Source organism: Monodelphis domestica, chromosome 1 (assembly GCF_027887165.1).
Source record: "Monodelphis domestica isolate mMonDom1 chromosome 1, mMonDom1.pri, whole genome shotgun sequence".
NCBI classification, from domain to species: Eukaryota; Metazoa; Chordata; class Mammalia; order Didelphimorphia; family Didelphidae; genus Monodelphis; species Monodelphis domestica.
Genome location: NC_077227.1, coordinates 385,269,131 through 385,296,585, shown reverse-complemented (window position 1 = coordinate 385,296,585; position 27,455 = coordinate 385,269,131). Strand labels below are relative to the sequence as shown.

The window sequence follows — 27,455 nt, the reverse complement described above, 5'->3', positions numbered from 1 at the left end:
CAGAATGGTAAATGTCTCTTCATGTCATACATTTAGAGCTGATAAGCCTTGGAAATGATTTTCAATCTCATTTTATAGATGAGGAAACTGAGGCCTAGAGAGATTAGGTGGCTATTTTAGAGTCACAAAAGTAGTATAAGTAGAATGACTGGAATTCAAGCCCAGGTCCCAGATTCTACCATATTATATTATACCAGTATAATCTATGAGCATTAATTGCTTGACATAGTTAAAATAGATTAGAAAAGTGGAAAGTACAAAACTCTGTCATTGCCTGTATGATTTATGGGCATCAAGATCATTTAATTTGTCTCCATTTTAGAGTATTAACATTATAACTTTAATATCATATGTAAAAGTTAAAAGATCACAAATTGTCATACTTAGATATGCACAGTTTGAATACAAATCTTTTTTTGTATTGATGGGAAAAGGTATTGCATGTGAGAAGACAAGTAAATTCTTGTGATAGTTTGGGTGAAATGGTAGTTGTGAGAATTATAAGCTTTAAGACTGGGGTCAAACTCAAATAGAACTGGCTGCTGACCCCTGCATAAGGACCCCTGAAAGGACACTGACTCAGAGAACCACATATTAATATTATCATTGTTTTGTTCTGTATTTTTTATTTTGTTACATTACATTTTAATCTAGCGTGGGCCTCTTTAGGAATATTGTAGGCTTTGTGTTTCACATCTGGTATAAGAAATATTAGGTAAATGTTAGGGGATAGAGGAAGGAGTGATTATGAGTTTAGTTTTAGTTTGAGATTCAAGTTGAGCCTGATCAGATGTCTGTTTGTATTTATTAAATTCAGTTGGAAATGGGAATCTGGCACTAAGGGAATACATTAGGGCTGGAGATATAGCATTAAAGAGCCATAGTTAGGGAAAGAATAGATGAAACCATGAGAATGACCTTAAAATTGAAAAACTTTAAAGAGTCAAGAGACTTTAGGGGTCATTTTACTCTGTGCCAATCTGAAGCTTGAATTCTGTCTATACTTGTCAGATGGCCTGACAAATGGCCATCTAGCCTCACTTCCTTATATTGCACCCTCTACACTATTTTGTAATACCTAGGCTTATTTTAGACTCCTTCCAGGAAGGTTTGGTCATCAAAAGTTTCAGAGAATAGAAAAAATATAATCTGTACATTATAAGCAATTGATAAATGTTTGTCCAAGTTAGTCAATCATTTGAAGATATCTCATGCATTGAGGCTAAAGGTATGTTATACTTTTTTTTTTTTTAATTTTTAATTTGTTTTAGGAAATCTTGGTTCATTTAATTAGTTTGCCTACTTTGACAGTTTTTAATGGACTATTTGAGTTGCGTGAATTTACTATAACATGAGTTTCCATCTTTTCCATGATACTATTCCCACTGTAGAAATTGTCAAAATGTTATGCCTATGGTAGTAATTTTAGATACACATACAAATTATGTTCCAGTGCCCCATAAAATATAACTGGCATTTGGAGTTGTGAAAGAGCAATGGCTTTTGTTTGAGGAGACCTATATATTGGCCTCTATATATTGGGCTCATCTCAGAAGTATTTCTGACTAAAATTCTGACTATGTTTTTCCATTAGTGACTTGCAGCTAACTTTGAAATCTTTTAGCAAGTGTTGGTCTTTGGATAATATAAATATACATGTGATCCTCTAACCATAATTTTAGCTATTTTTTTAGATTATCTATTTCTTCAAACCTTCTGTAGAAGATGCTAATAAGTCACATTTAAATCTGCAACATACTTATTTTAGATACTTAGTAGATTTTTTCTGTTTTTTTTTTTATTATTTTTATAGCTCAAGAGTTAGATAGATGATCATCTACCAAGAATATTCCAGTCTTCAGTCTAGCTGATCTTATTCTAGTTATAAACATCTCAAAGTTGACTTTTTATGCTATTTCTTGATCATCTTGATGTTATCTTCAATATTTTTATAGGCATCATGAGTTATTAAAGTACCATTTGGGTCAGTTACAGTTTTGATTCCTTTGGAATATATCTCATAATAATGGAAAGATACTTTAGATGCATCTTATTAATTTCATTTTCAGTTGAGCAGCTTGAAGTCTAATGTAGTTAGTTTGTATCAGAGAGGATATAATGCTTTTAGAGAGAGGCTTTTGTAGCAGCAGTTGTCTTGAAAGTAATGAAAGCACAATATAGTTGTCCAAATGATAACTCATAGTCTGTACTTACACATGTAATGAATGTGTATGCATATATTTATAATACATTCCTTTGAACTTCCTTGCTTTGGATATATTTTGCTTACATCTACCATGTTTGTTTTCATTGCCCTTTTTGTGATACTTATTTTCAGTTCTTAAGAGTTTTATGTTTGATGCCTCATGACTCAACCACACTACTAGAATATTGTTATTAAAAATAAGGTTAAATTTAACTTAGAGAAGTTTAAGAAGTTTAAAGGATCTTTGTCATTTGCTAAAGGCATTTCAGGTACTTTCTTCTTGCTGTTAAATTCTGTTAAACTCATCCATTTTACAGTGTCATATATATATATGACACTGTATGATGAATATATATATATATTCATATATATTCATATATATATTCATTCATTAGAGAAGAGCAGTAGGTTGCCTATCTAATTGCATGCCATATTCTAATAAACAGATGAACTTCATCCACTTGGCTTTTACCATTTGAATAGTCAGACTAACTTTTTTGGTGGTTACAGATTATTTCTAGGAGAAAGTACTTTTTCAGTATTTGATACAAATGGAGCAATGGCAGTTGCAGACTGTATCAGTAAGACCTGATTGTTAACAAGGAATCTCTTTTTTATATGGACTTTGCTCCCAACACAGCTTTTGGCACTTGGTTTTATGCTTTGCCTGATGTTTGTGGTCTGAAGCTTGTTGAACCTTATTATTTCTTTTCTATCTTTCAAGGAATCTTAAACAAAAATTTTGATGTATGAAAGGGAGACATTGTTGGAAGTGAGCCTTTAGGCATTGTTTTTCTCTGTTGAGTCAGATGCTTTTTCATTATCTGTAAATAGTAAACAATGGCATCTTGAATTCTCTACATCTTTCAGGAAATTGCATGATGGAATTAATTTTGGTATACTATGCAATATCACTTATGAAAGCCTTCCTGTTACTTAATGATATCTTGATACATATGTAGGAGATGATTCTCATAAAAAATTTTGTAGGATGGAAAAGTAGGTATACAGGTCATTGGTTGTTCATAATCTCTCAGTAGTCTTTTTTTTTTTGGCAAAGTTGTAGATTTATGTCACATCTTTGGAATCTTCTCTTCTTTCATATACCTCTTAAGTCAGTTCCTCAAAACCCTCACATTTAATGTTGCCTCTAGCATGGATCTCCTCTTACTACACTTGATCTAATATGGATACTATTTCATATTTGTTGTACTATTTTGGTTTCCTCTATAAACACATCTGTGATTGTGATTTTTTAATCCATATAAGGTGACTGCAGTCTTTAATGGTGAAGACTTGTATAAAAATCTTTGCAGATCTCTTCAATTTTTTCTTCATTATCCCTTTTCATCTGCATAAACGTTTGGGATCACCTTTCATGGGTCTTTTGCCAAGCTTGGATTAAATTAGTTTTGCTTCTGTCGCTTCTCTGCTTCTTGAGGGAATATTGCTCATAATCTTTTATCCTCTTCCTTAAGATTTTATATGAGCTTAAATTAGTATTGCCTGTAGATGCTATTGCTACTTGGCAAACAAGTCAAGCATTTGCTGACTGATGTGCTTCTTAGATTTGTTTGGTCTCCTTGTTAAGGAAATTGATTTACAATAGTTGCAATTCTTTAAGATGATTATAATTGGTGTTGATGTTATTTCTGCTGTGAATTACCAATTTTTTATTATGAGTAACAAATCAATCAGGATTGAGTTTCACTTACATGTTACGTCATCTCATTATTTTTTCATCTAACTTTATGCTAATTATGATATTTGCCAAAATTCGGTGTTCTATTTAAATCAGTCAGAGATGACACATCAGTAATAAGACTCTTCCTGTCAAAATATAATCACTTTCATTTTCTATTATGTTAATTAGAGCCTATCATATCTAGTATCCACTGATGGTTTTTTGAAAAAAAGTATTCATGATATAAATGTATGAATCTTCCACAATCAAATCATTGGCTTCTCTAATTCCTTACTTCTGACCTATACTTTCTGCTATATTTTTTGCCATCATCATCATCTGATTTCACAAAGTGTATGTTGATTTAATTTAGAAGATCTTATATTATAACTTAGAGGATATTCATAGAATTTCCTGCTTCTGAGATTTTTCTCTTCTGCATTTGATGTTGGTACATAAGCTACAGTTATTTTCTTGAAGATCTTTTTGCAAATATGTCTCATGAGCAATTCAGTATAAGATAATTATTTGCTACTACTGCTTTATGTTAATTCAGTGGTAATTAGAGAAGGATTTTGTATTTACATTATTAAAAGCTAAATTAAGATTTAGATAGTCTAAAAACTTTTTCAATACATGTGGCCCACTTTTCAATTGCCAATGTTATTGCCAAAACAGAAAGGAGCCACACAAGACTGAAGGCTATTGGTTTTTTCCCCCCTTTGAATTTTTCATAATTTAGTAGGTTGCCATATGTTCAGCTTATTTGTGATGAGCTTCTCCATAATTGTGTAGGCTTGTCCTCAGAAATAGACCCACCAGGTTACTGGAACTATACTTTTATTTACCCCATTTTATAGATGAGGAAATTGAGACTTTAAGATTTTAAATGACTTGCTTAGGGTTACATGGCTTGTCCTTGTCAGAATTATTTCCTGCTTTCCAAGGGCATTGCTTTTTCTACTTTGTATCATCATTTGTAATTTTACTCTTTGGTGAAATGATTAACAAGTGAATAGTGGAAGGAAGAGAGGAAGGATAAATCATCAATTCTATATTAATCTGTTGGCTTTTCAGTAGAGAATAATAATGCCAGTTGTATAGTCTAGGTGTGATTTCAGTGTGCTTTGTTAGGGGAGATTTGCTTTGTTTTATTTATATCTTAGACTTTACCAATTTTGTATTTACTGTAACAGGATTCACTATAGCTATTCCATAGCTCTGAAAATCATTACACAATGGATCTTAGAAGAGTAGAGTGAGCTGAAAGGACTTTATAGTCTTTTTGGTTCAACCTCCCTCATTTTATGGACAAGAAAACATGAGGCTCAAAGAAAGTAAATGACTTGTCCACAAAGAAGCACATGAATATTGGAGTCCTGGAATTCCTATCTACTTATCCATCCTTCACTCAACCTATAAGATCTCAAGCTGGAAATAGATAGCTTTACCTGTCTATCAACTAAATTAAAGGACTGCATTTTTAAGCCTTTTTTTAATCCACAAGGAAACTATGTCTTAGTTTTACAGAATATTCCTTTTAGGAAAGCAATAGTGGATTTGACTTAAACAGACATTAACTCCCTACTTTGTGCAGAATTCTGGTAAGATTAGAGGGAGAAACAAAGATTAGATTAGACATATTGCTTTCATAGATCTAATAGTCTTTTAATGGAATACCTATTAGAGAAATAACTTATATTCCTCAATCTTTTTTTAGTGCTTATTTTGTGCTAATGGTAAAAAACCAAAATTAAACAATTTCTGCTCTAAAGAAGCTCATATTCTATTGCAGAATACAATACATTAAGACAAAAATACAAGTATACGAAGTAATTAGAAAGGTGTGTTAAGAACAGCAAAGTCCAGGAAAGATTTCATGTAGTAGGGAACTTAGAAAGAAGTTTTAAGTTCTGAAAAGTAAAGGTGCTAAGGAAGAGTACATCTGTTGAGAGCCATGAAATGACATGTTTAGGGCATAGTTGTATGAAGGGAAGTAATATGAAAGAAGTTTGGGAAGATAGTATGAAAAGATTATGAAGGCCTTTAAATGCCAGACTGGGAATTTTATATTTTCTCTTAAAAGAAATTTGGAACTATTGAAATTTTATTTTAGTAGGGAAATTATATGTCTAGATATATCTCTATTTTAGAAGTATCCATTTGATTTCTTTATAAAGAATAGTTTGGAGAGGGAAGAGAGTTTACTAAAAGCAGGCATACCTATTTGGAAGCTATTAAAATAGTCTACTTGAGAGATGTTAATATAAAATAATGCTTAAGCATTTCATTACTGACTGGGGGGAAGTGATGACATTTGAACTTATCTTTAAAACAACATTTCCCATTCTCAACTCTTATTCAATTGGATTAAAAATTGAATTGTCAACCAAGCCAATCAATAAAAATTTATTGAACGCCCTTTACAAAATATATTCTGGAGTTCTTCCTCTGGCTTTTATTTACATTTATGTGAGCTTTCTGGACCTTTGGCTATGTGGCATTTTGTGAACAACATAACTATCTGACTTACAGTTGATTTTATGAGAGATCAACCAAGAAGTGACAATTTAAGATATTTTGGATGCCAGTCTACTGGTTTACAAGCTACCACAAGAGAGTAATCACCCTCTGTCAGTCATTACAGTTAGAAGGAGACTTAACAATAGATTATATTTAATAGGAAAACTGGGACAAACTTCAATATTTTATATTACCTAAACTTTTCATTGTAAGATTACTGAAAACATTTTTTAAAATCTGCATGTATCTTGAAAGTATAATTCCAGTATGTTAGACAGAAATCAGACTGCATCCTGTGCTCAATGGGATAATTGTTATTGGCTTTACTATAGTTATTATAGTGATACATTTTAAAAGAAAAAAAAATGCCAGACATTGTGCTAAGCATTGAGGATACCAAAGAAAGGTAAAAGACAGTTCCTTCTAAGTCTCCATTTTGCAGAAGAATAAAATGAATTTCATCAATTTGAATGATCTACTCTTCTCATAGGCTAGACAGCAACATGCAAACAACTATATTCAAACAAGATACATACAGGATAAAATGGAAATAATAATAGGAAAGGTACTAGAATTAATGAACATCAGAAAAGGCTTCCCCTAGTGATGGCAGTGATGGAGTGCTGCCCCCCCCCCCAGACTGAGTGCTCTACCCACCACCACCCCCTCCAGACCACATGCCATGCCCCTCCACCCCCTTTCCCCAACACAGGGGAGGGAGGAAGTGCTTCCATTGTGCTGCTGGGCAGAGGGGTGGATCATGTGAGAAATATCCTCAGCATAGGTGAAGAGGGGAAAGGAAGTGGCCCAAGTGCTCTATTCCCCTCCAGCTCTGCCACCTGTGAGCTGCCTGCCCACCTTACCCCCTGTGTGCTCCCATTGGACTGCTGGGCAAAAGGGTGGGAGATGTGAAAAAAATGTCATCAGGCATGAGGGAGAGGGAGAAGCTCTGCCCAAGTCCCTCTGTCTTTCTAGTAACAAATGGGGGGTGGGGGTGATCAAGTGCTACAGAGAGTGTTCTGTGTGCCATCTTTGGCATCCATGCCATAGGTTTGCCATCACTGGTCTAGAAGATAGATTCTTAGCTGGGCTTAAAGGAAATTAAATGGGTAGGAAATGAGGGATAACATTCTGTTCCTGAGGGACAGTCAGAAAATACCTGAAATTGGGAAATGGAGAGTCTTGTTTGAGGAATATCAACAGGTCAGTGCTTCTGAATTGTGGAGTACTTGGGCTAAGGGAAGAACATAAGATGTAAGAAGACTGAAAGGGGCAGGTTATAAAGGGCTCTGAATGCCATACTGAAGACTAGTTTCAGCACAATGACTTTCTGGATCTAGAATTGAAGACTGGCCCCTGGGGTTGAAAATGAAAAAAAAAATGCAGGTAGAAGGTGGAGCAGAGAAGAAAAGTAAGAAGCAGGCGTTGGTAGAAAAAACATTGAATGGGTAGCTAGGTGGCACAATGGATAAAGTGGCAGGCCTGGAATCTGGAGCTGCACTGAAATCTGTGCTGAAATGTCAGATTAAGTTTGACTCAACAGGGAGTTTGACCAGATTGTCTCAAGTTTAGATCTAATAAGTATATTTTTAAAGTTTGTAGGCCTTAGGAATTCAATTCAAAGCTTTGGAGATTAAAAATTTTGCAGATTGCTATAAATTTGCCAAAGAATGACTGGAAAAGCCTTAGTTTAAAGAATGAATAGTGTTTTAACAGGGAAAGATGGATATTCTAGATATAGAAAATAGAATGAGCAAAAGTGTAAAGGCAGGAAAAGACAAGGAAATTTGTTTTAGAATGTATATGTAGAAATATTGTGAAATTGAGCTAGAGTGGTTAGGTAATGCAAACTGGTTAGAGAACTTGGAATGCTAAGCTAAAAAGTTTTTTTCTATATTTTATATGAAGTGAAAAGAGCTCTGTATAGAGACAGAAGACCTGGGTTTTAAATCAATTCATATGACCTTGAACTGATCGCTTCACTTCAGTGAACATTAGTTTATTCATCTGTAAAATGAAGATAATAATACTTATATACTGTTGAAAAAAGTATTTTGTAAACAGCCAAACACTATAGAAATGTTATTAAGTTGATATGCTAACATTTAATAAGAACTCAAAAAAATTTTTGCATATTCAAGAAATATTTTTCATTGATTAAAAGTTATCACTTAGATTTGTCACAGTTTCTGACTCTGAATGACCTTGATGGAAATGAAATGACCAAGTATTTTGTTTACATCACCAGATTAGAAAATGGCTGTGGACATACATTACAAAATCCCTTATGGTCATGAACTTTAACTAGCCTATATATTAGCTTGTATTACCATTTGACTTTATTGCAACAACAAAATTAATAAGATGGTCTGACGAGAATAACAGCATATTATGGAAATGAGTTTATTTGTCAGGAAGCTATAGCTTCTAGTTCAGATTTTATATTGCTTGGCTCTCTTTGTGCAAGAAGTATCATTTTGTTTTGGCCATTAAAACAGTCAAAAGAGGACCCTAGCAACACATTTTTATTGGTAGACTAATTAATAAGAAGACTCATTTCTAGCTGCTTCATTTGGTTTATACTGAATTCTTTTAAACAATTTGATTACTATTTTTCTGTCTCCCAACTCCAAAGTTAATGTAAACTCGTAAAAAACATTAGGAGACTCTCATGTGTATTGTACTTGCCATAAGAAGTAAAGCTGGGATCTTAAAGGATAGGCAGGTGAAACCCAAATTCTGACAGGTCCTTCTGAGCTGAAGCAGCTTTTGTTATATGCCTAGCAATGGATCTTGTACCTATCCTCCTGGCAAAATGCAGAGAGGCTAGTGAGTCTGGCAGCAGTGGCCAGGCTGGTTATCAGATTGATTGGCCGTGGTGGGATGGGGGGGGGGGGAGAGGAGCAGGCTAGCATTTTATGAAGGAATTAATCTAATAAACTGAGTTGGGGGTTGTTCTATGGTAAAGGACATACGGTAATGAAATAGATTATAAAATTGTATATATTAGCTCTGGAAGCTGGAAGGTGTAGGGAGATCATTTTATTCTACCCTTCAGTTTACATATAACAGTGACAGAAAAGGAATATGATTTACTGTATATACAAGGTAGAAGTGCTTAAAGTAAAATTTGAAGACTTGGGGTTGTATTTGAAACATGTACTGTGAGTTGTTGGAGGAAATAAAAAGATAAATGAGCTACTATCCTTATTCTTGACTAATTTAATTATTCAACTTGAAACTGCTCTGTCCAAAATTACTAGCGATCTCTTAGTTGCTATATCTCATTTTCTCAGTTTTCAGCATTCTAGAACCTTAGCCTTTGAATTACTTTTATTTTTAGCCTTCCTTTGTATCCCCCGTGCCTGGAACATTTGCTATTATTTGCTGTTCAATCATTTTTCAGTCATGTCTGACTCTAACTCCATTTGAGGTTTTCTTGGCAAAGATACTGAAGTAATTTACTATTTCCTCCTCCTGATGTACAGATGAGGAAACAAAGGCAAACTGGACTAAGCGACTTTTGCCCAGGGTCCCATAGCTAACAAATACATTCTATCTACTGTACCACCTGCCTGCCTTCAGTCTTTGATCACCCCCTTTTCATTGATATTATCTCTTTTTTTTCACTGTACATATATCTTTATTCTGCTTTAGTCTTTTCTACTTTAAATCATTTCATATTGTCATTTTTTTCATAATGTACTTTTTAAAGGGAACCCTAAATTTTCTGAACATAAATGACTTCAGTCTACAGTTTTTAAAAAGTACCTTGAAGGGGATATTTTCTTTGATGTAAAGCTATTTTTCATATAAAAATTTTCCCTACTGAAATCATTAACATACAATGGTTTTCTATTAAAACAATCTGTATATTAAACAAAACTCTGATTAAGATGTGCACAGCTATTTGCTGAATCTGGAACTTAGAAAAGCCAGCCTTTTCCTTGTTTTATCTTCTTTGTTCTTACCCAAGGATTATACTCATCTTTCTGAAATTCACAAAAGTTCATGTATTTTGGAGCAGAATGCTATGAGAGCTGTAATGAAAATGTCGTCATCTTATTCAATAACTTAAACCGCTGTAAACAGTCAAGAATTTTTTCAAGAATTAACTGAATAGCTCTAATCAAATGAGTTCTTGAACTTCCAGAGTACAATTTAAAGTGGCACTCATCTAGTGCAAAACATCTCAAACAGTAACATTCCTAATTTATTAGAATGAACTTTGTTGCATGAGTCCCAGAAATGTAGCTAAGGTAAAAATTAGACTGACTACATAGTTCCTGGATCTGTACTCACCCTGGGAATGAAATACTAATATTTGAAAACTAGTTCAGCTGTTTGTTTTTGTTCGTTTTTTTTTTTGTTTTTGTTTTTGACAGGTAAGATCTGAACTATGGTTATCCAATTCTGAATGGGTAGAGGCTTTTAACTCGTTCATGTCAGTGTAATTTCTGAATTGGTTAGGAATATTACAAAAGTTGTATTAGCTTTTTTAGTAGTCCAAAAGGAATGTAATATTCTACTGCCAAATCAGAACAAATCCACTGAGCAAGCTCTCCGTTCAACTTTGCCTTTAGTGTTTTCCTGGGGATTTTTCTGTGCTGTCGTGGTGCCTCTGTTGCACATTGGTGACAATTGTCCCACCTTTGTGAAAGCTGGCACATAATTGACTTCCAGCATAGCCAGATAATTTGTGTGTGTCTGGATATTATATCTGACTTCTTCAGAAATCTTCTTAAAAATCTTCAGTTTCACCGGAGGTTCACTCTTCACTACTCTGGCAAAAGGAACCATCCATTCTACACATTCTGAAATATTGTCCCAGTTTAAACCTGACTCTTTATTAACAACTTCAATGGAAATAAAATGACATAAAGCTGCTGCCAATGTTCTATACTGGAATTCTAATGAGTCAGTAGAGAGAATACACAGATCTAGGAGCTGGGCTATTTGAGCAAACTTTTCCTGGGAATACTGAGGTAGAAGTACTTTAGGAACATCTTTTAGAGCATCGATTTGGAGAAAGACATTCAACCAGGCAATAATTGTTACTGGACAGAGCTCCCACTTTAAAGCCTTTAATATAATGAGTTCAATCCCTAGGATATCATCTTCACTGAAAGCACCATCAGTAACATAAGCAAATTCTTATAATTTAGGAGCATAGATTTCCCCAAGTTTTGCAGCAATGAATAATGAAGTAATACCAATAAGCTGAAGCATATTTTTGTTTATATCCTTTTGTGTCAACATAAATCTACCAAAAAAATCTTGAGTAAGATAAAATGTTTCCCTGTGTAGTATGTACACTTCCCATACCTCTAAAAGCCAGTCTAGAAGTATTGATCCCCTCTGTGGTTCTAAGTCAGAATGTAGCATTTCAAAATGTTTATCATGAACATATTTGGTCTCCTTTTTTAACATATTAAACCAGACATCCTTAGAATATCCTTAGGTCAGGCAGAGGTGAAGAATTTATGAAAAGGTTTTTAAACCTGTAGTTAGTAAACATGGAAAAGTCACTGGTGACAGTTTCTTTGTGTGGGGTTTCAATAATAATGCAAGGAGTGATACCCCCAGATAACATAGGTGGCCAACAATTCCCAATTTCATATTGCTGTCTCTTGGCTCCAGTCTCCTCTTTTCTTTCCTTTACATCCCGAGTCTTTTTCCTTTTTTTTTTTGGCTTCAGGGAATTGAGTTTCCTGAGGAGAATCTATTTGACTAGTTCGGGGCTGCTGTTTAACTTGCAAATATGGCTACTTCATTTTGACATTTTTTTCTTTGGATTCTTCAAAAGTTCAGCCCCTATGCAGATCTGCTCTCTCTCTCTCTCTCTCTCTCTCTCTCTCTCTCTCTCTCTCTCTCTCTCTCTCTCTCTCTCTCTCTCTCTCTCATATGGTACTGCTCTCTCCTAGTTCTCTTTTGTATTTGAAACTTTTTTGAATCTTCATCAGTATCATTCCATTAACAATGAATGTTGCCCAGCAGCCTGTCTTCTGTCTTCTCTTGTCTCTCTGTACTCTTGCTTAGTGATCTTATTAACTCCCATGGATTCCATTTTCATCTCTATAGTAAGCATTCTCAGATATATTTATCCATATGTAATTTATATATTTATATGTATATACTATATATTTATTGCATCCTTCCCTTCCACTTTTATATCACCAAATGATACCTATTCAAAGCCTGAAATTGAAAGTTCTAAGACAAATTAAATTGATTGTGTTCAAAATAGAACTCACTATCTTTTCCCCAAATCCTCACCTCTTCTGAACTTCCCTATTTCATTGAAGATACCACCATCCTCCTACTCACCCAGACATGGAACCATAGTGTCATCTTTGACTCCTCAATTGCATTTACCCTACATGTCCAATCATTTAATAAATCCTGTTATTTCGACCGTAAAATTTCTGATATAGGTCCCTTCTCTCTACTTAACACAGTCACCATAGTAATATAGGCTTTTATCATTGTGAATTTCAAAACTACTCCACCTTATTCAGACCATTCTTTAGAAGACCAGATTTTGCTATTTCCTGATCAATAACAATAAAGATACTTGAATAACAAAATCAGGTCTTGGAAACTACAATCTCCACCCTACGCAGGGTAACAAGATCAGGAAGGGCTGCAGCAAAACTAAAGATTTAATTATTTTGAGAATATGGCCTTCAACTGACATGTGCAAAAAAGGACAGACCTCTGGGCAGTCCTAGGTCAAGCTAGAGCCACCATTGGCACATATGAGATGCAGGAAGTGAGGTAGAGAACAGCCTCTGGAGTTCTCGTGACTTCCTGTGAGGAGGGCTAGAGGCAGTTGGAGGCTGGTGCTTGGAGTTGGAGGAGCCCGCGGACTGTTTTTCTCCTGGTCACGTGAGTGATAGGGACTGATATCTTCCCTTGCCTTGGCTATCCAGGGCCTTAAAGCCCGCTGTGGCTCAGAGTGGGTATTTAAAACCTTTTTCCTTCTCTCTCTCTCTCTCTCTCTCTCTCTCTCTCTCTCTCTCTCTCTCTCTCTCTCTCTCTCTCCCCCTCTAATACTTTCTTCCTCCTGTTTGTAATTAAAACACCATAAAAAAAAATTGGCAGCTGACTTGAGTGTTTCATTTAGGAATTACATAGCTGAATTCCTTGGCGACCTTAAATTAATATATATCAGTCTTTTAAAGTGATTTCAATATCACAGTGTAGCGACTACGAAAGTCGAACGAGTTTCCTCAATAAACTTCCTGAATTTTCTTGCCATATTATGATATTATCATATCATATTTGGATTATTGTAATAATCTACTAATTGGTCTCACTGCTTCAAGTTTCTCCCCATTCAAGGCCACATTTTCTGAGGGCAAGGGGGAACTGGCCTTGAAGGATGATTAGGATTTCAGTTCAAAGAGATATGTGAAAGAAAATAGTTAATATAAATAAATTTGTCAAGGGAGGCTGGTTCCCTGGAGAGCCTGGAATTCTAGGCTAATTAGTTTAGATGTTATATAGTAGATAATAGGGAACTTAGGGAAATTTATGGAAATAGAATGATCAGATCATTTTATTAGGGAAATGAATCTGACCATATTTTGTAAAATTAGATGTGAGATGAGAAACCAGTTAGATTATTCAAGTGAAAGGTGGTGAAGAGTTAGTAACTCTTATCAACACAGTGAACAACCACAATTCCAGAGGACGATGATGAAGTCTGCTGCCTATCTCCTGATAGAGAGGCAATAGGCTTGGGGTACTGAACAAAATCTATATTTGGGGGCTTAGCTGAAGTAGGAATTAATTTTTTTTCTTTTTTTCCTTTTTTATTGATGAACAAAAGAAAGAGGAAACTTTTTTTTGTTAATTGAAATAAGTTTTTTTTTTTTTTTAAAGAAAAGTAGTGATGGTATGCTAAAGAACTTACTGTCATTGTCTAGGCAATTCATCTAATACTGATGACAATCTCTGCTTTTATTTTCTTGAACTGCTAGTAAAATCTCTTGTTTTTAACTTTTACGTTTTTTTTTGTCTGGGCTCTTATTTTAGATTTTAAGGTCTTTGAACCAATGCTTTACACTTCTTTCTGTTTCTTCACTATTCTTAGCCAAGGATTTTGCAAATTAGAGTAATTGTACCTTTTTCTATAGTGTTTTTCTCACAAATCTGTGAGTTAAATGTATTCCAGTATTACTATCCTTGTTTTAGATAGCCAAAGTGAGGTTCTAGGGAGTTTAAATGGTTTGTCTCAAGTCACCAAACTATTAAATTGTAGAATCAGAATTCAGTTCCAGATATGTCATACAAGTTCATTCTGCTTCTTTAGTAATATGCATTCTACATGAGAATAACTAAAATCATTGGTTTACAAATGGCAGCTGCTGTTTCTACTTTTATAGCCCTCAATTAAAAGGATTTCAAATCATCAAATGGTAGAACTAGAAAGAAACCCATCTATTCTACTGCCCTCATTTTATTGATGAGAAAACTCAGACTCTTAGAAGTCTCATGACTTATCTAAGGTTGTATGGTTAATTAACAAGATGTTAGAGATGAGAAAAGATCTTTTTGACTTCCAGCCTAGCCTTTGAATTGATATTGCTTTTTTCTATACTTAGCCAAACAAGTTTTCCAAAAGTCATTCCATGGTTTCTGCTCCTGAAAATGCCCTGTTATTTTACTAGTTAATTGGTCAATTTATTTGAATTTTCTCATGAAAAGCATTCTTTTACAAAGCTAGATCCTACTCTTAAATTCTTTCACCTCTGCTTATTTTTAGCAACTTTGAACTCAAGTAACCAAGGTACAATTGCTTGTTTTCTCCTGGAGTCACCATAAGGATGGGCCCACGAAGGAAAACTGTGAAACCGTGTCTCCCAAATAAGGAAAGCCCTGAGGTGACAAAATCAGATGAAACAAAAGATTACATGAACCAACTCTCACATGAAGTACTCTGCCATATCTTTAGGTAAGAGATTCTGTTTTTTTCTATTTCTTTACCTTGGCTATATGTAAATGTGAACAGATTCCAAAGAGATTTTTAAAAACTTCCCCCAAAAGTCACATTGTCAATGTGTAGAATGTAGATTCATCATTAAAAATATATTTTTAAATCTTATAGTCTCATGAAGATTGTTGTTGATTCTCAAGATGTATTTATTGACATCAGTTAGTTAATGAACATTTATTAAGCACCTAATATGTTCTAGACAATTTGCTAAATCATGGAGATACAAAGAAATATAAAATATAGTTCCATCTTTAAGGAGCTCAAAATCTAATGGTGGAGGGGACAGCAAGATGGCTCAGTGGATAGAAAGCCAGGCCCTGAAGCAGAAGATTCTAGGTTCAAATCTGGCTTCATATACTTCCTAGCTGTGTAACCCTGGGCTAGTCCTTAAGCCCCATTGCCTAGCCCTCATTGCTCTTCTGCCTTGGAACCAATATACAGTATTGAATCTAAGGCTGAAGGTAAGGATTTGAGAAAAAAAATCTTAATAGGGGAGACATGTAAATTACTATGTATAAACCATTTGTATAAAAAATAAACTGAGAGAGAAGGTATGTCATTTTATGTATAATAAGAAGGATTAAGGAAGACTTCCTGAAGAAATGGGATTTTAGCTGGGATTTGAAAGAACCCAGAAGGTAAAAATGAGGACTAGGAGCATTTTAGGCATTAGAGATAGCCAGAGAAAATGACCAGAGTTAAGAAGGTTTCTTCTTAATGAGGTTTAAATTAAAACTTTAGAAACAGATTTATAACTTCCAATCAGAAACTATTTAATCTTTTTCTTGCCTGTGTTCTCAGTCACTATTTCTCTTTAAATATGATTCAATGACATACAAATCTTTCACACTTTAAACTTTATCTCTTCAAAGGGTTTTTGTGATTATAATAGTGGTGGTTTTACATAAAAGCATTTTAATAACAAAATTTGAAACTAATTTTAAAATCAATTTAACAAATATTTAATAAACATTTATTATGTCAAAAGTATTGTGCTAGTTACTAGGGATCCATAGATGGATTATGACAGTTGCCCTATTCTCAAGAAATTTACAATAATTAGTGGGAATGACATACAATTACCCATAAAGCAAGGGTTAATATAATTAAAAAGAAAAGGTTCAAGCAAAGTGCCTTGAGATGAGTGAGAAAGGAAAGAGAGCTTTTACTTAGTCAAGTATGCTTATGTCAAGGAAGATTCTATAAAAGAATGGACTTTATTGAACTTTGGAGGGGTGTAAGGAAGGAAGGATTCTAAAAGATGTAGGCAGAATGAAGAATCTTAATTTCAGGAATAGGGGAGAACATTTTGGGAAAATGAAAGCAAAAAAATATTTAGAGACAGGATAAATTAAAGGACTAAAGAAGTCCTTTTTAAAAAAAAATTAAAAAAAATTTTTAAATCAAATTTGGGAGAAGTCAAATTGATTTTTGTCTATTATATGGCTAGAAATAATATTCAGCTCCCTGGTATTTCATACTAGACCAGTGCCATAAAAGTAAAGTATCTTTATATTTACTAACAAAAACTCTAAGAAAAAGCAATCTTTTTTTTCCTCTTCAAAGACACAATTTGAAGGAATCAGAATCAAGCCTATCAGCTGAAAAGGAAGATCAAACACATTAAATGCAATTAGCAAAAGTGATCCTGTATATATTTAGTTTCTTCAAGACAAAGCATAGGTTTTAATAAAGTTTAATGAAAGGAAGCCAATAGCTCCCATTTGATAAAAGTATAAGACTTGAGCTCCAAGCTTTGAGAACAGAGAAATAAAAGTGTATTTAAGCAGTTGAGCATGTTGGGTTCAATATCACTGTCTAGTTCATGGGTCCTCATTTCTTCTACCAATATATCTCACCCTCTTATTAGAAGAAGAGAGATCCTGTCCGTTATTACTTTCTGGTGAATCAGCATCAGATTTTAGGTAATTTAGTACAACCCCTCATTCAAAGAGATAGAAAGGTGAAGTGAATAAAAGCAACATGGTGCAGGGAGGGCTCCAAGATGGACCTTGGGTCAAGCCCTGAGTAAAGATGTAAATTTGTGATTTACAGAATGGCCTTAGTTGTATCCTGTTACTTCTGTCTTTAGGCATTTCTTCGTTACTGAACCACACTTTATTAAATGATCTCAGGGTCCATTATCAACTATTAAATGCTGTAAGATTCCATCTCCTGTCCCTGTGCCTGTGTACTTAGAAGAGACCTTAGAAGCTTCTAGTACCATTTTTATCTGGAAAAGAATCTCCACAATATTCCAATATTCTTTTTTTGTTTTCTAATTACTTATTTTTAAAAACCATTACCTTCTGTCTTAGAATTGATTCTAAGTATTAGTTCTAATGCAGAACAACAGTAAGGGCTAGACAAGTGGGGTTAAGTGACTTGCCTAGGTCACATAGCTAGGGAGACTTGAACCGAGATCCTTCCAACCCCAGACCTGGCTCTCTATGTACTGAGCCACTTAGCCTTTGTTTATAATGTCTCCAATGAGTGGAAATTGGTCACCCAGAGAAGCAGTCAATTTTACTTTTAGTAGTTCTAATTCTGCCTCAAGCCTAAATCTGCCTTTTTGCAATTTCTACTTAGAGCTCCAAGTTCTGCCTTTCAGGACAGAGTAAGTTTAATCTCTTTTCCACATGACAAGACTTCAAATTCTTGAATACAGTTACTGTGCCCCCATCTTGACGAAGTGTTCCCCTCCTCAAACTAAACATTACCACTTTCAACCAAGCCTCATGACACTATCTGAAGAGCCTTTTCCATCTTGGTGGTCCTCATGAGGACATTGTCTAGTTTATCAATACCCTTCTTAAAAGGTGGCACCCAGAACTAACATGATCTCACAAATAGAGAATGAAGGGAGGGAAGGAAAGAGAAGGGAATAAGCTTCTACTATGTGCCAGGTTACTATGCTAAACAGTTAACAAATCATTTCTCATTTGATGAATGCAGAATAGAATGGACTTTCCTAATACAAGATGATATACCTCTCCAAATGCAGCATAAGGTCACATAAATGCTAAGTACAAAGAAACAAAGGGTGGTGGCATCCCCATATCTGTATCAGGTGAACTACTCTTATAATTGTCAAAATGACACTATGAACCTGTGAAAAATTTTTATTGATCCCTATTAAATTCCACCTTATATTAAAATGAACATTTTAGCCTGACAAGATCTTTTGCACCAGAATTTGGGTCCTAGCTCACCTTCACCAGCTTTACCATCATTTTTATTACCTCTTTCCTTTCTCAGATGTCTTAGAAACATTCTTTCCCAGTACACAGGTTCTAATTACTTTGTGCTTATTCAATATTTATTTAACTAACTAGATGTTATTTCTTACAGGTAGAATATAAGCTATTTGAGAGTAGGAAGCATTTCATTCTTTGACTTTTAAACATCTGAAAAAATGCTTGGGACTAATTTGTTTTCTTTACATATGAGTGCTATCTGTGATTTTTTTTAATTTTATTTTTTTTTGTTTCACAAGTTTTTTTTTTTTAATTTTAAACATTATTTTATTTGGTCATTTCCAAACATTATTCACTGGAAACAAAGATCATTTTCTTTTCCTCCCTGCCCCTCCTCCCACCACCTTTCCCTCTCCCATAGCCGACACACGATTCCACTGGTTATCACATGTGTTCTTGACTCGAACCCATTTCCCTGTTGTTGGTATTTGCATTAGAGTGTTCATTTAGAGTCTCTCCTCAGTCATATCCCCTCAACCCCTGTAGTCAAGCAGTTGCTTTTCATCGGTGTTTTTACTCCCACAGTTTATCCTCTGCTTGTGGATAGTATTTTTTAGATCCCTGCAGATTGTTCAGGGACATTGCATTGACACTAATGGAGAAGTCCATTACCTTCGATTGTACCACAGTGTATCAGTCTCTGTGTACAGCTATCTGTGATTTTTGACAGTATGTTGCAAATCTCAAAAAATTCCCAATTAATTATCGATGGCCAGCCTGTAAATAATTAAAACCACTAATGTGAAACCTGTGAATGTCAAGGGATGACTGCACTTTCTAATTTCCATTTGTATCTTACCTTACTCAATCTCTATGCTTTCGCTAATATGCCCAATGAATAAAAGGGATGATGGAAATGACACCTTCCCATCCAGATTCTTTTTGCTCAAATCCCTCCCTTTTTCTTCAAGGCCTAATTATTCCATGCTGACCTAGTTGTTCCCTCCCCAGTCAATCACACACCATGCAAACACAGAATACATAAATGCATGCAAGTGCATGTACACATATAGACATGAGCGCACATACACAAGCTGATTGTGAGCTCTCCCTCTTGCCTTCCAATTTGCCTAGAGCTCACATCTAAAAGTAATATACTATGATTTGTGTCCTGCTGAAGCAGGACTAGTGCTACATGTATCTTTATATCTCTTGAATAATGTCTTACACATAATAGGCACTTAAAAGTAGTACTTCACCTACCTTAATATTTATTCTCTTACCATCCTCCTCCCCTTCAGTTTCTCTTTTCTACCATATGGAAGATTTCATCCCTTCAGTGTTCTTGCTCCCTATAAAACATCCATCTTGCCTTCATCAACCTCAATATAACCTTTGTATTTTCATTCTTTCTTTTTCATATTCCTTCCCCACTACTTTCAAATATACATCGACTTAGTCTGTTTCCTCCTCTAACTACTCTTCTCCTCAGGGGAAGTAATTCCTTCAAAGTCCTTTATGTCTAATTTATACTTTTTTTTGGTTTCTAATTTGTTAAACTTTTCAAGTATTGCTCTATTTTCAACAGTAGGTACTCTGGTACCTTGGAGACAAGGTAATGTTAAGTACACAAATGTAGTTTCTAGGAAATGCTGATCCCCAGGGAATTTAAGGACAGGCTTGTGAGACTCCAGAAACAGTAACCTGTTGCTGCTATCCAGAATGGAAAATATACTTCTGCAGCAGCAGGATGAAAAATACTGCAATTATGAGAGAATGGAGGAAAGAGGCACATTGGCCAATAGTGGCTCCGAGTTACCATCCTTTGAATACTTTACGTTACCAGCTCACCAGAATGTCCAAGGTTTATTTTTTCTAGTAAGTTCTATGATCAGTGGTTGTAGCAGAACCCCTTATCTATGTGAAGTAGCCAAAAAAAAAGAGCATAGTTGGCAAGCAAACTCACCAGAGGAAACCAAACAATGACAAAATAAATGGCTACAAACTCAGTTTTATACTATGTGTTTCAAGTTGGTAATGAGAACTTCTTGCTTTCTCTGCTCTGCTTCAGAGGTTTCAGACCCATAATTCAGAAAACAAAGTCAATCAAATATTTAATGAGCATTTCCTATGCAATACATAAAGTGCTGTCATAACTGATGAATGAGGGAAGAGGGCACCACTATTCCATTAAGTTCCCAGCCTCTCTTCTCTTGGGGTAAGAATATCACCATTCCTTTTTCTCCAAGTTCTTGCTCTCCTGTTTGAATTGCCCAAAGCTCTGAATGAACTTTATTGTGAGATCAAAATACTATTGACAATGATATTTTTTTCTAAAATTGTCCTTTAATGATTAATAAACTTCTTACTAATCATGCCTTCACTACCACAATAATTTAAAATCACACAAGCCATCAATCAAATCCTATTCCTTATTCTATACTATCTGATTCCTTACTCTTCTTCTCCTCAACCCTTTCCCCTATTAATGCCCCAACTCTTTCAACTCCAAAACTACCCAACCCTTTCACTTTCACTATGTCATCTGGAATTCTTGCTCCATAGGCAACAAACTTGCTTTCATTTTAAATTGTTTCCTTTTTCACTGCTTCCACCATCTGGCTATTATTGAGACCTGACTCCCTCTTGATGAAACAGCCACCCTTGCCCACTCTTTCCAGTACAGTTCTATTTTCCCTCACTGGCCCAGATTGGAGAATTGAGATACTCTTTGCTTTCTGCTTCCATTTCCAGATTCTCCCTTTATCACTGTCATTAAATTAACTCTCCTACTTTGAGAATCACTCAATTAGTATTTCTCTTATCTTTTGCTGAATCTTCATCAAAATCATACCCACATATGCTTGGAGCTCAAGTCTTATACTTTTATCAAATGGGAGCTATTGGCTTCCTTTCATTAAACTTTATTAAAACCTATGCTTTGTCTTGAAGAAACTAAATATATACAGGATCACTTTTGCTAATTGCATTTAATGTGTTTGATCTTCCTTTTCAGCTGATAGGCTTGATTCTGATTCCTTCAAATTGTGTCTTTGAAGAGGAAAAAAAAGATTGGTTTTTGTTAGTAAATATAAAGATACTTTACTTTTATGGCACTGGTCTAGTATGAAATACCAGGGAGCTGAATATTATTTCTAGCCATATAATAGACAAAAATCAATTTGACTTCTCCCAAATTTGATTTAAAAATTTTTTTTAATTTTTTTTTAAAAAGGACTTCTTTAGTCCTTTAATTTATCCTGTCTCTAAATATTTTTTTGCTTTCATTTTCCCAAAATGTTCTCCCCTATTCCTGAAATTAAGATTCTTCATTCTGCCTACATCTTTTAGAATCCTTCCTTCCTTACACCCCTCCAAAGTTCAATAAAGCCCATTCTTTTATAGAATCTTCCTTGACATAAGCATACTTGACTAAGTAAAAGCTCTCTTTCCTTTCTCACTCATCTCAAGGCACTTTGCTTGAACCTTTTCTTTTTAATTATATTAACCCTTGCTTTATGGGTAATTGTATGTCATTCCCACTAATTATTGTAAATTTCTTGAGAATAGGGCAACTGTCATAATCCATCTATGGATCCCTAGTAACTAGCACAATACTTTTGACATAATAAATGTTTATTAAATATTTGTTAAATTGATTTTAAAATTAGTTTCAAATTTTGTTATTAAAATGCTTTTATGTAAAACCACCACTATTATAATCACAAAAACCCTTTGAAGAGATAAAGTTTAAAGTGTGAAAGATTTGTATGTCATTGAATCATATTTAAAGAGAAATAGTGACTGAGAACACAGGCAAGAAAAAGATTAAATAGTTTCTGATTGGAAGTTATAAATCTGTTTCTAAAGTTTTAATTTAAACCTCAATCTAAATTCTAATAAAACTATCAAAAACTAATTAAAGATTAAAGTTTTTTGTTCTTTTACAAAGTTATGTTATGATAGGAAAATAAAGTATGTGCTATAATTTAAAACCACATTTTTGGGGAGATCTAACTTTTGACTACAAAGCAATAATCTAGGGTTCACTAATCACTAGGTGGCAGCCCTTCAAATTATATACATAGTAACTTGGAAGAAATGTGCAAAACCTTTGTATTAGGCTTATAAATCCAAATCCAGAATGTGACAAGCATGAGGCATCTATTTAGTACTGGGACTGTGCATTTTTGGATTTTTTAAATTAAAGTAGGGAAGAAGGGATAAAATAAAAATATAACCCATTAATGATGGGGAAATACTTATTCACTTGATAAATGTGAGTTTCTTTCTCTCACAAAGGTACCTCCCCCTGCAGGATATCATGTGTATGGAATGTCTCTCCCGGAAGCTGAAGGAGGCAGTGACTCTGTATCTGAGAGTGGTGAAGATTGTAGATCTCTGTGCGGGCCGCTGGTGGGAATATATGCCAACTGGTGAGTTAACTAAAATTAACTAAAATATGGTTGAATCTCTTTTATGTGTTGGGATGCAGAATAATATATTGGTTAGAAAAACTTTACTGTTTTGGTAGGAGAACTATACTGGGGCATGATTTGACTTACTATATAATTAAATCAATAGTATGATGAGATGTTTGAAATAAATCAAGTCTTATAGTTTAAATTTTACTCCCAAGTCAGCAGCTACATCTCACTGTCCCAAAAGTAGATAACTTTATAGATAAACTAAGAATTCGCAGCAGTGAATGAAAATTGTAAAGTCAGAGTTAGGCTTGATGTTAGAAAAAGCTTCCTGACAGTTACCTGCCCCCAAAATGAATAGAATTCCTTTGGAATGTTATGAGTTCATCTTCACTAGAGATCTTTAGACAAAGTCTTGAATGACCACTTGTCAGGATTGTTATACTTCACATCTCTAAGCCTCTCTTTTCTCCTCTGTTAAATAAATTATATGATTATTATAAGGATAAGCATTTAGCAAATTATAAAATACTATATAAAAAAGGAGTTATTATTGTTCTTTGCATTATTACTGTTATTGTCAGAAATTCCCTATTCTTCTCTTTTATCCTGTCCTTTCCCATTTTAGTGTTGCTCTGAATGTATTTTCTTACTCATTCATTTTAAAAATCTGACGCTTTTTAGAATCCTGTCAGACCTTTTTAAGTCCTTATAAAATATTCCTTCCTCAGTAAAGACTTTCCACTTCCTCTCAGTAGTAATGTTTATCTCATCAGATCTTTTTAGTACTCTTAATTTACTTATAGAAGGTATATGGCATGGTGGATAGAATGCCAAACCCGGAGTCAGTAAGACTCTGTGAAGAATACCTCAAACGGGATTACAAAGGATCAAACAGCTAAAAAAATGACTGAGAAACAATTTCACTCATGCAGTTATACAAACTTTACTTTCTATATACATCCTTTTATCCTTTTATGCCAGCCAGATTTGTCATTCTGAAATAACAGCTGATTTCCCACATTGCTAGATCCCTTTAAGGGTCATTTACAGAGTTCTTTCCTACTTTTCTACTAATATTCATAATAATGATATACTATCTAGCTATGGGGGAAACACAGGTCAAGAGTAAGGGAAATGACTTGCCCAAGGTCAAATAAGAATTTAACAAATTTTATTAGAGATAAATTTAAGTTATCAGGTGTGTGACTAAACAGTTTTAGAAAAATCTGAATGTTTTAATGGACTAAACTCAATGTGAGTCAACAATGTGCTATAGCAGACAATGAAACTAATAATATTTTGAAGCTATGTGAAGAAGGGCATACTGTTCTAGACTAGGGAGGTGATGGGTCTTGTCTGTTGTGCTCTATTCTGGCAAATTGTATCTGTAATATTGTATTTAGACCTGAGTGCCATATTTTAAAAAGGTGATAGATAATCCAGAGAGCATCCATACAGAGAAAATTGGCCATGGTAACAAAGGAACTGGCTACATCTAAAGATGATAAGACCTATGAAGTGAATAGGAGTGATAGCTCATGTGGAAGATAATAAGATTTTTCCCTTTCTTAATTTTAATGGGAAGCCAGCATTAGATTTGGAACCAATATATAGTGGTACATGAGCACCTTAAGTCACAAACAATTCAAGGCACAAGCAGTCACGATCAGGATTTTTGCTTTAAGTCACAAGCAGATATTTGAATTAGGAGCTTTTGCTGCCCTCCACAAGGTAGCCTGCCAAATGTTCAATTTCACAAGTTATACGAGGCTGTCTCATTTAGTTCAATATTTATCTGGCCATGTGAGCATCAGTATTGAATTGCATTTACTTAACACTGATGATCTTATTGAGAAGCACAGTGAGGAACTGATGATGGAGAAATTGAAGGAGTTACAGCAGCAGCATATGGAGATTTTATAGGAAATTAGTGGGGAGGAGCCCAATGTGGATGAAGTCACGGGGAGTTGTGTAACAACACTTGTTTCACACATTATTGAAACGTTCTGAAAGGGAGGAAGGAACAAACTTCCATGGAAAGATTTTTTTGAGCTGAAACAGATTAATTGCATTTCCATTCATTTAAATGGGAATTGATCTGACAGATGAGCAAATTGATTTACAAGCTTGGCCATGGAATGAATTTAACTCATGTGTCCAGGTACCACTGGTATTTGATTATAAATCTTGTCTTTCCTTCTTAATATTTATTTCACCCTAGTTATGTCTCCTAATCTCTCTGCATCTGATCCAGATTCCTCATCTTTAAAGTCAGGGTTGTGGACAACATGATCACTAAGTTCATAATCCTGTGTGTTTCTAAAATCTTAACAGAGCATCCTGAGAGAAATCCCTTAATTTCTATCCCCAGAGTAGGATAAAACATTGGTGTGCTAGTTGTAATCCTGTAGAAGCTTATGGCTTTCAGGATATATTAAATTGGACAGGACTAAAAGAAGGAAACTTAGAAAGACTGTAGAAGGAGCAATTTCAAATAAAATAACATGTAACCCATGCAAGAGCATAAACACTAAAATCGGGCATGATAGTAAATGAAATATATTGGGGAGATAGTGGACTCACTAATGGAAACATATAATCAAGTATCACTTTATGCAGTAATTCTTTAGAAAATGTGCATAGAATTTATTCCTTGACTTATAAATTCTCTTAGACATTTCACCCTTTGAGTCATTCTCCATTTTGAAGTAGCAGTTGTCATGGAATCATGATCTAGGATTCAGATCAGGAATGGACTTTGGAAGTCATCCATCCCCCTCATTTTACTGATAAGAAAACGGAGTCCAGGGGCAGAGCTAGTAGCAGGAGCCTTCTGAATCTCCTTCCAACTGGTCATTACAAAATGTCCCAAAAGGACTGAAATCAAAATCAGATGAGTAAAGGGACTCTCCCACTGGATACAGCCTTAAAGGTAGGCAGTGTTTGGGGATTCCCAAGCTACAAGAGGTAAAAAATACACTTATTAAAGCTCAAGATGATCACCTCTCTCCCACACCACTTACCATGCCAAGGTCAGATCTAAGGCCAGGGTCAATCTCTAAATTCTCAGGGGTTGACTGAGAGTACCAAAGACTTACCTAGGGCAGTTCAAGGCCTTGGCGGTGAGACTTGATACCCAAGCCTGAAGAGTGCTGAGCCAGGGCAGCAGAGCACAGAGCTTGTGCAGAAGTGAGGCTGGCCTTAGCCAAGGCAACAGGGGATGGAAAGATATCCTTAGAGCAAAACACTTTAACTCATGCACTATATAAAGAACATCACAGATTTACCTGCCGTAATTCAGACTTCTGACAATGACCACCAACATGCGGGAACCCCAGTCCACTAGTGGCAAAAGAAATAAGCAGCAACAAAAAACAATTTGACCCTGGATAATTTCTATGGAGAAAAAGAGCAAAGTACTGAAGCAACAGCAGAGTGATAAACAAGAAAACACATACAAAATTAAAAAAAAAAATAGAAATTGGTCACAAGCTCTGGAGGAACTCAGAAAGGAGTTCAAGAATGGTTGCATAATAGAAACCCACCCACTCAATATAAACAATTTAGGAAAATAAAATAAAAAAGCCATATTTCTCCAAGTCAAGGTAGAAAATTAGAGTTTATTGGAATAGGGCCAAGTCCTCCAATAAAAGCATTCTCTTGCATGTATTATATTGTTGGACCCCAGCAAGAGACCACGTCTGGCGGCAGAGACCTGGTTTATATACCAGGACAGTAACAAAATGGATATTTCCATAAAAGGTTAATGACTTTTATCACAAGACATAATATCATATAAACCTTATTCAGAAACAGTTACCCAGTTACAAAACAATTTGGTTAGTTCATTTAGGAAAGCACATATTAGTCTCAAGGTTAAATCACAAGATAATACCCTTTTTTAGGCAGATAATGATGACTATTACCCGAGACTCGTCTGATCTGGGGGGGGGGGGAGGGGATGGTTATTTCCAAACAGGGAAGGGTGCACGTTGTTTGCACCATATCGGGACATGAGACTCAGATGGCCAGCACCTTATGATAAAAGAAAGTACAGACTGAGGGAGGAGATGGAAAACCCCTTAGAAACAGGTTTTATGCTTAAGTTAGAATCCTTATAAAAATCATATATTTTCCTGATTGTATTAAGATTATAATGGAATTTATACTACTAATCACTTTAGAATCACAATATTGGTCATCTTAAACCTATCACTAAAATCCAATCAAGTATAAGGGAGTAGGAGTCTAGTCTATCTTCCTGACAGAATCAAGTAAGAAAGCTAGAAGAAAAATGGGAAAAGGAATGACAATAATACAAAAGGAAAATAATAGCTTAAAAGACAAAATTGCCCAAGTGGAAAAAGAGACACAGAAATCAAATGAAGTAATAAGCAAACTGGAGACCAGAATTGAT

At 34.8% G+C, this 27,455-nt stretch overlaps 1 protein-coding gene and 1 pseudogene across 9 annotated transcripts in view; one reads left to right on the top strand and one right to left on the bottom strand.

Moving 5' to 3' along the window:
- FBXO38 (F-box protein 38) overlaps positions 1–27,455 on the top strand; it is a 99,439-nt gene that overhangs the window by 8,185 nt on the left and 63,799 nt on the right. For 8 of the 9 annotated variants that reach the window (XM_056811616.1, XM_056811613.1, XM_007474053.3 and 5 more), the window contains 2 exons: positions 15,184–15,372; positions 22,914–23,047. In XM_056811616.1, the coding sequence (XP_056667594.1) occupies positions 15,245–15,372; positions 22,914–23,047 (262 nt within the window). In that variant the 5' untranslated portion in view covers positions 15,184–15,244. Of the gene's footprint in view, positions 1–15,183; positions 15,373–22,913; positions 23,048–27,455 lie in introns of those variants that run through there. The other variant, XM_056811614.1, reaches the window with a different exon arrangement.
- Positions 10,950–12,764, bottom strand: LOC100031569 (G1/S-specific cyclin-E2-like; annotated as a pseudogene).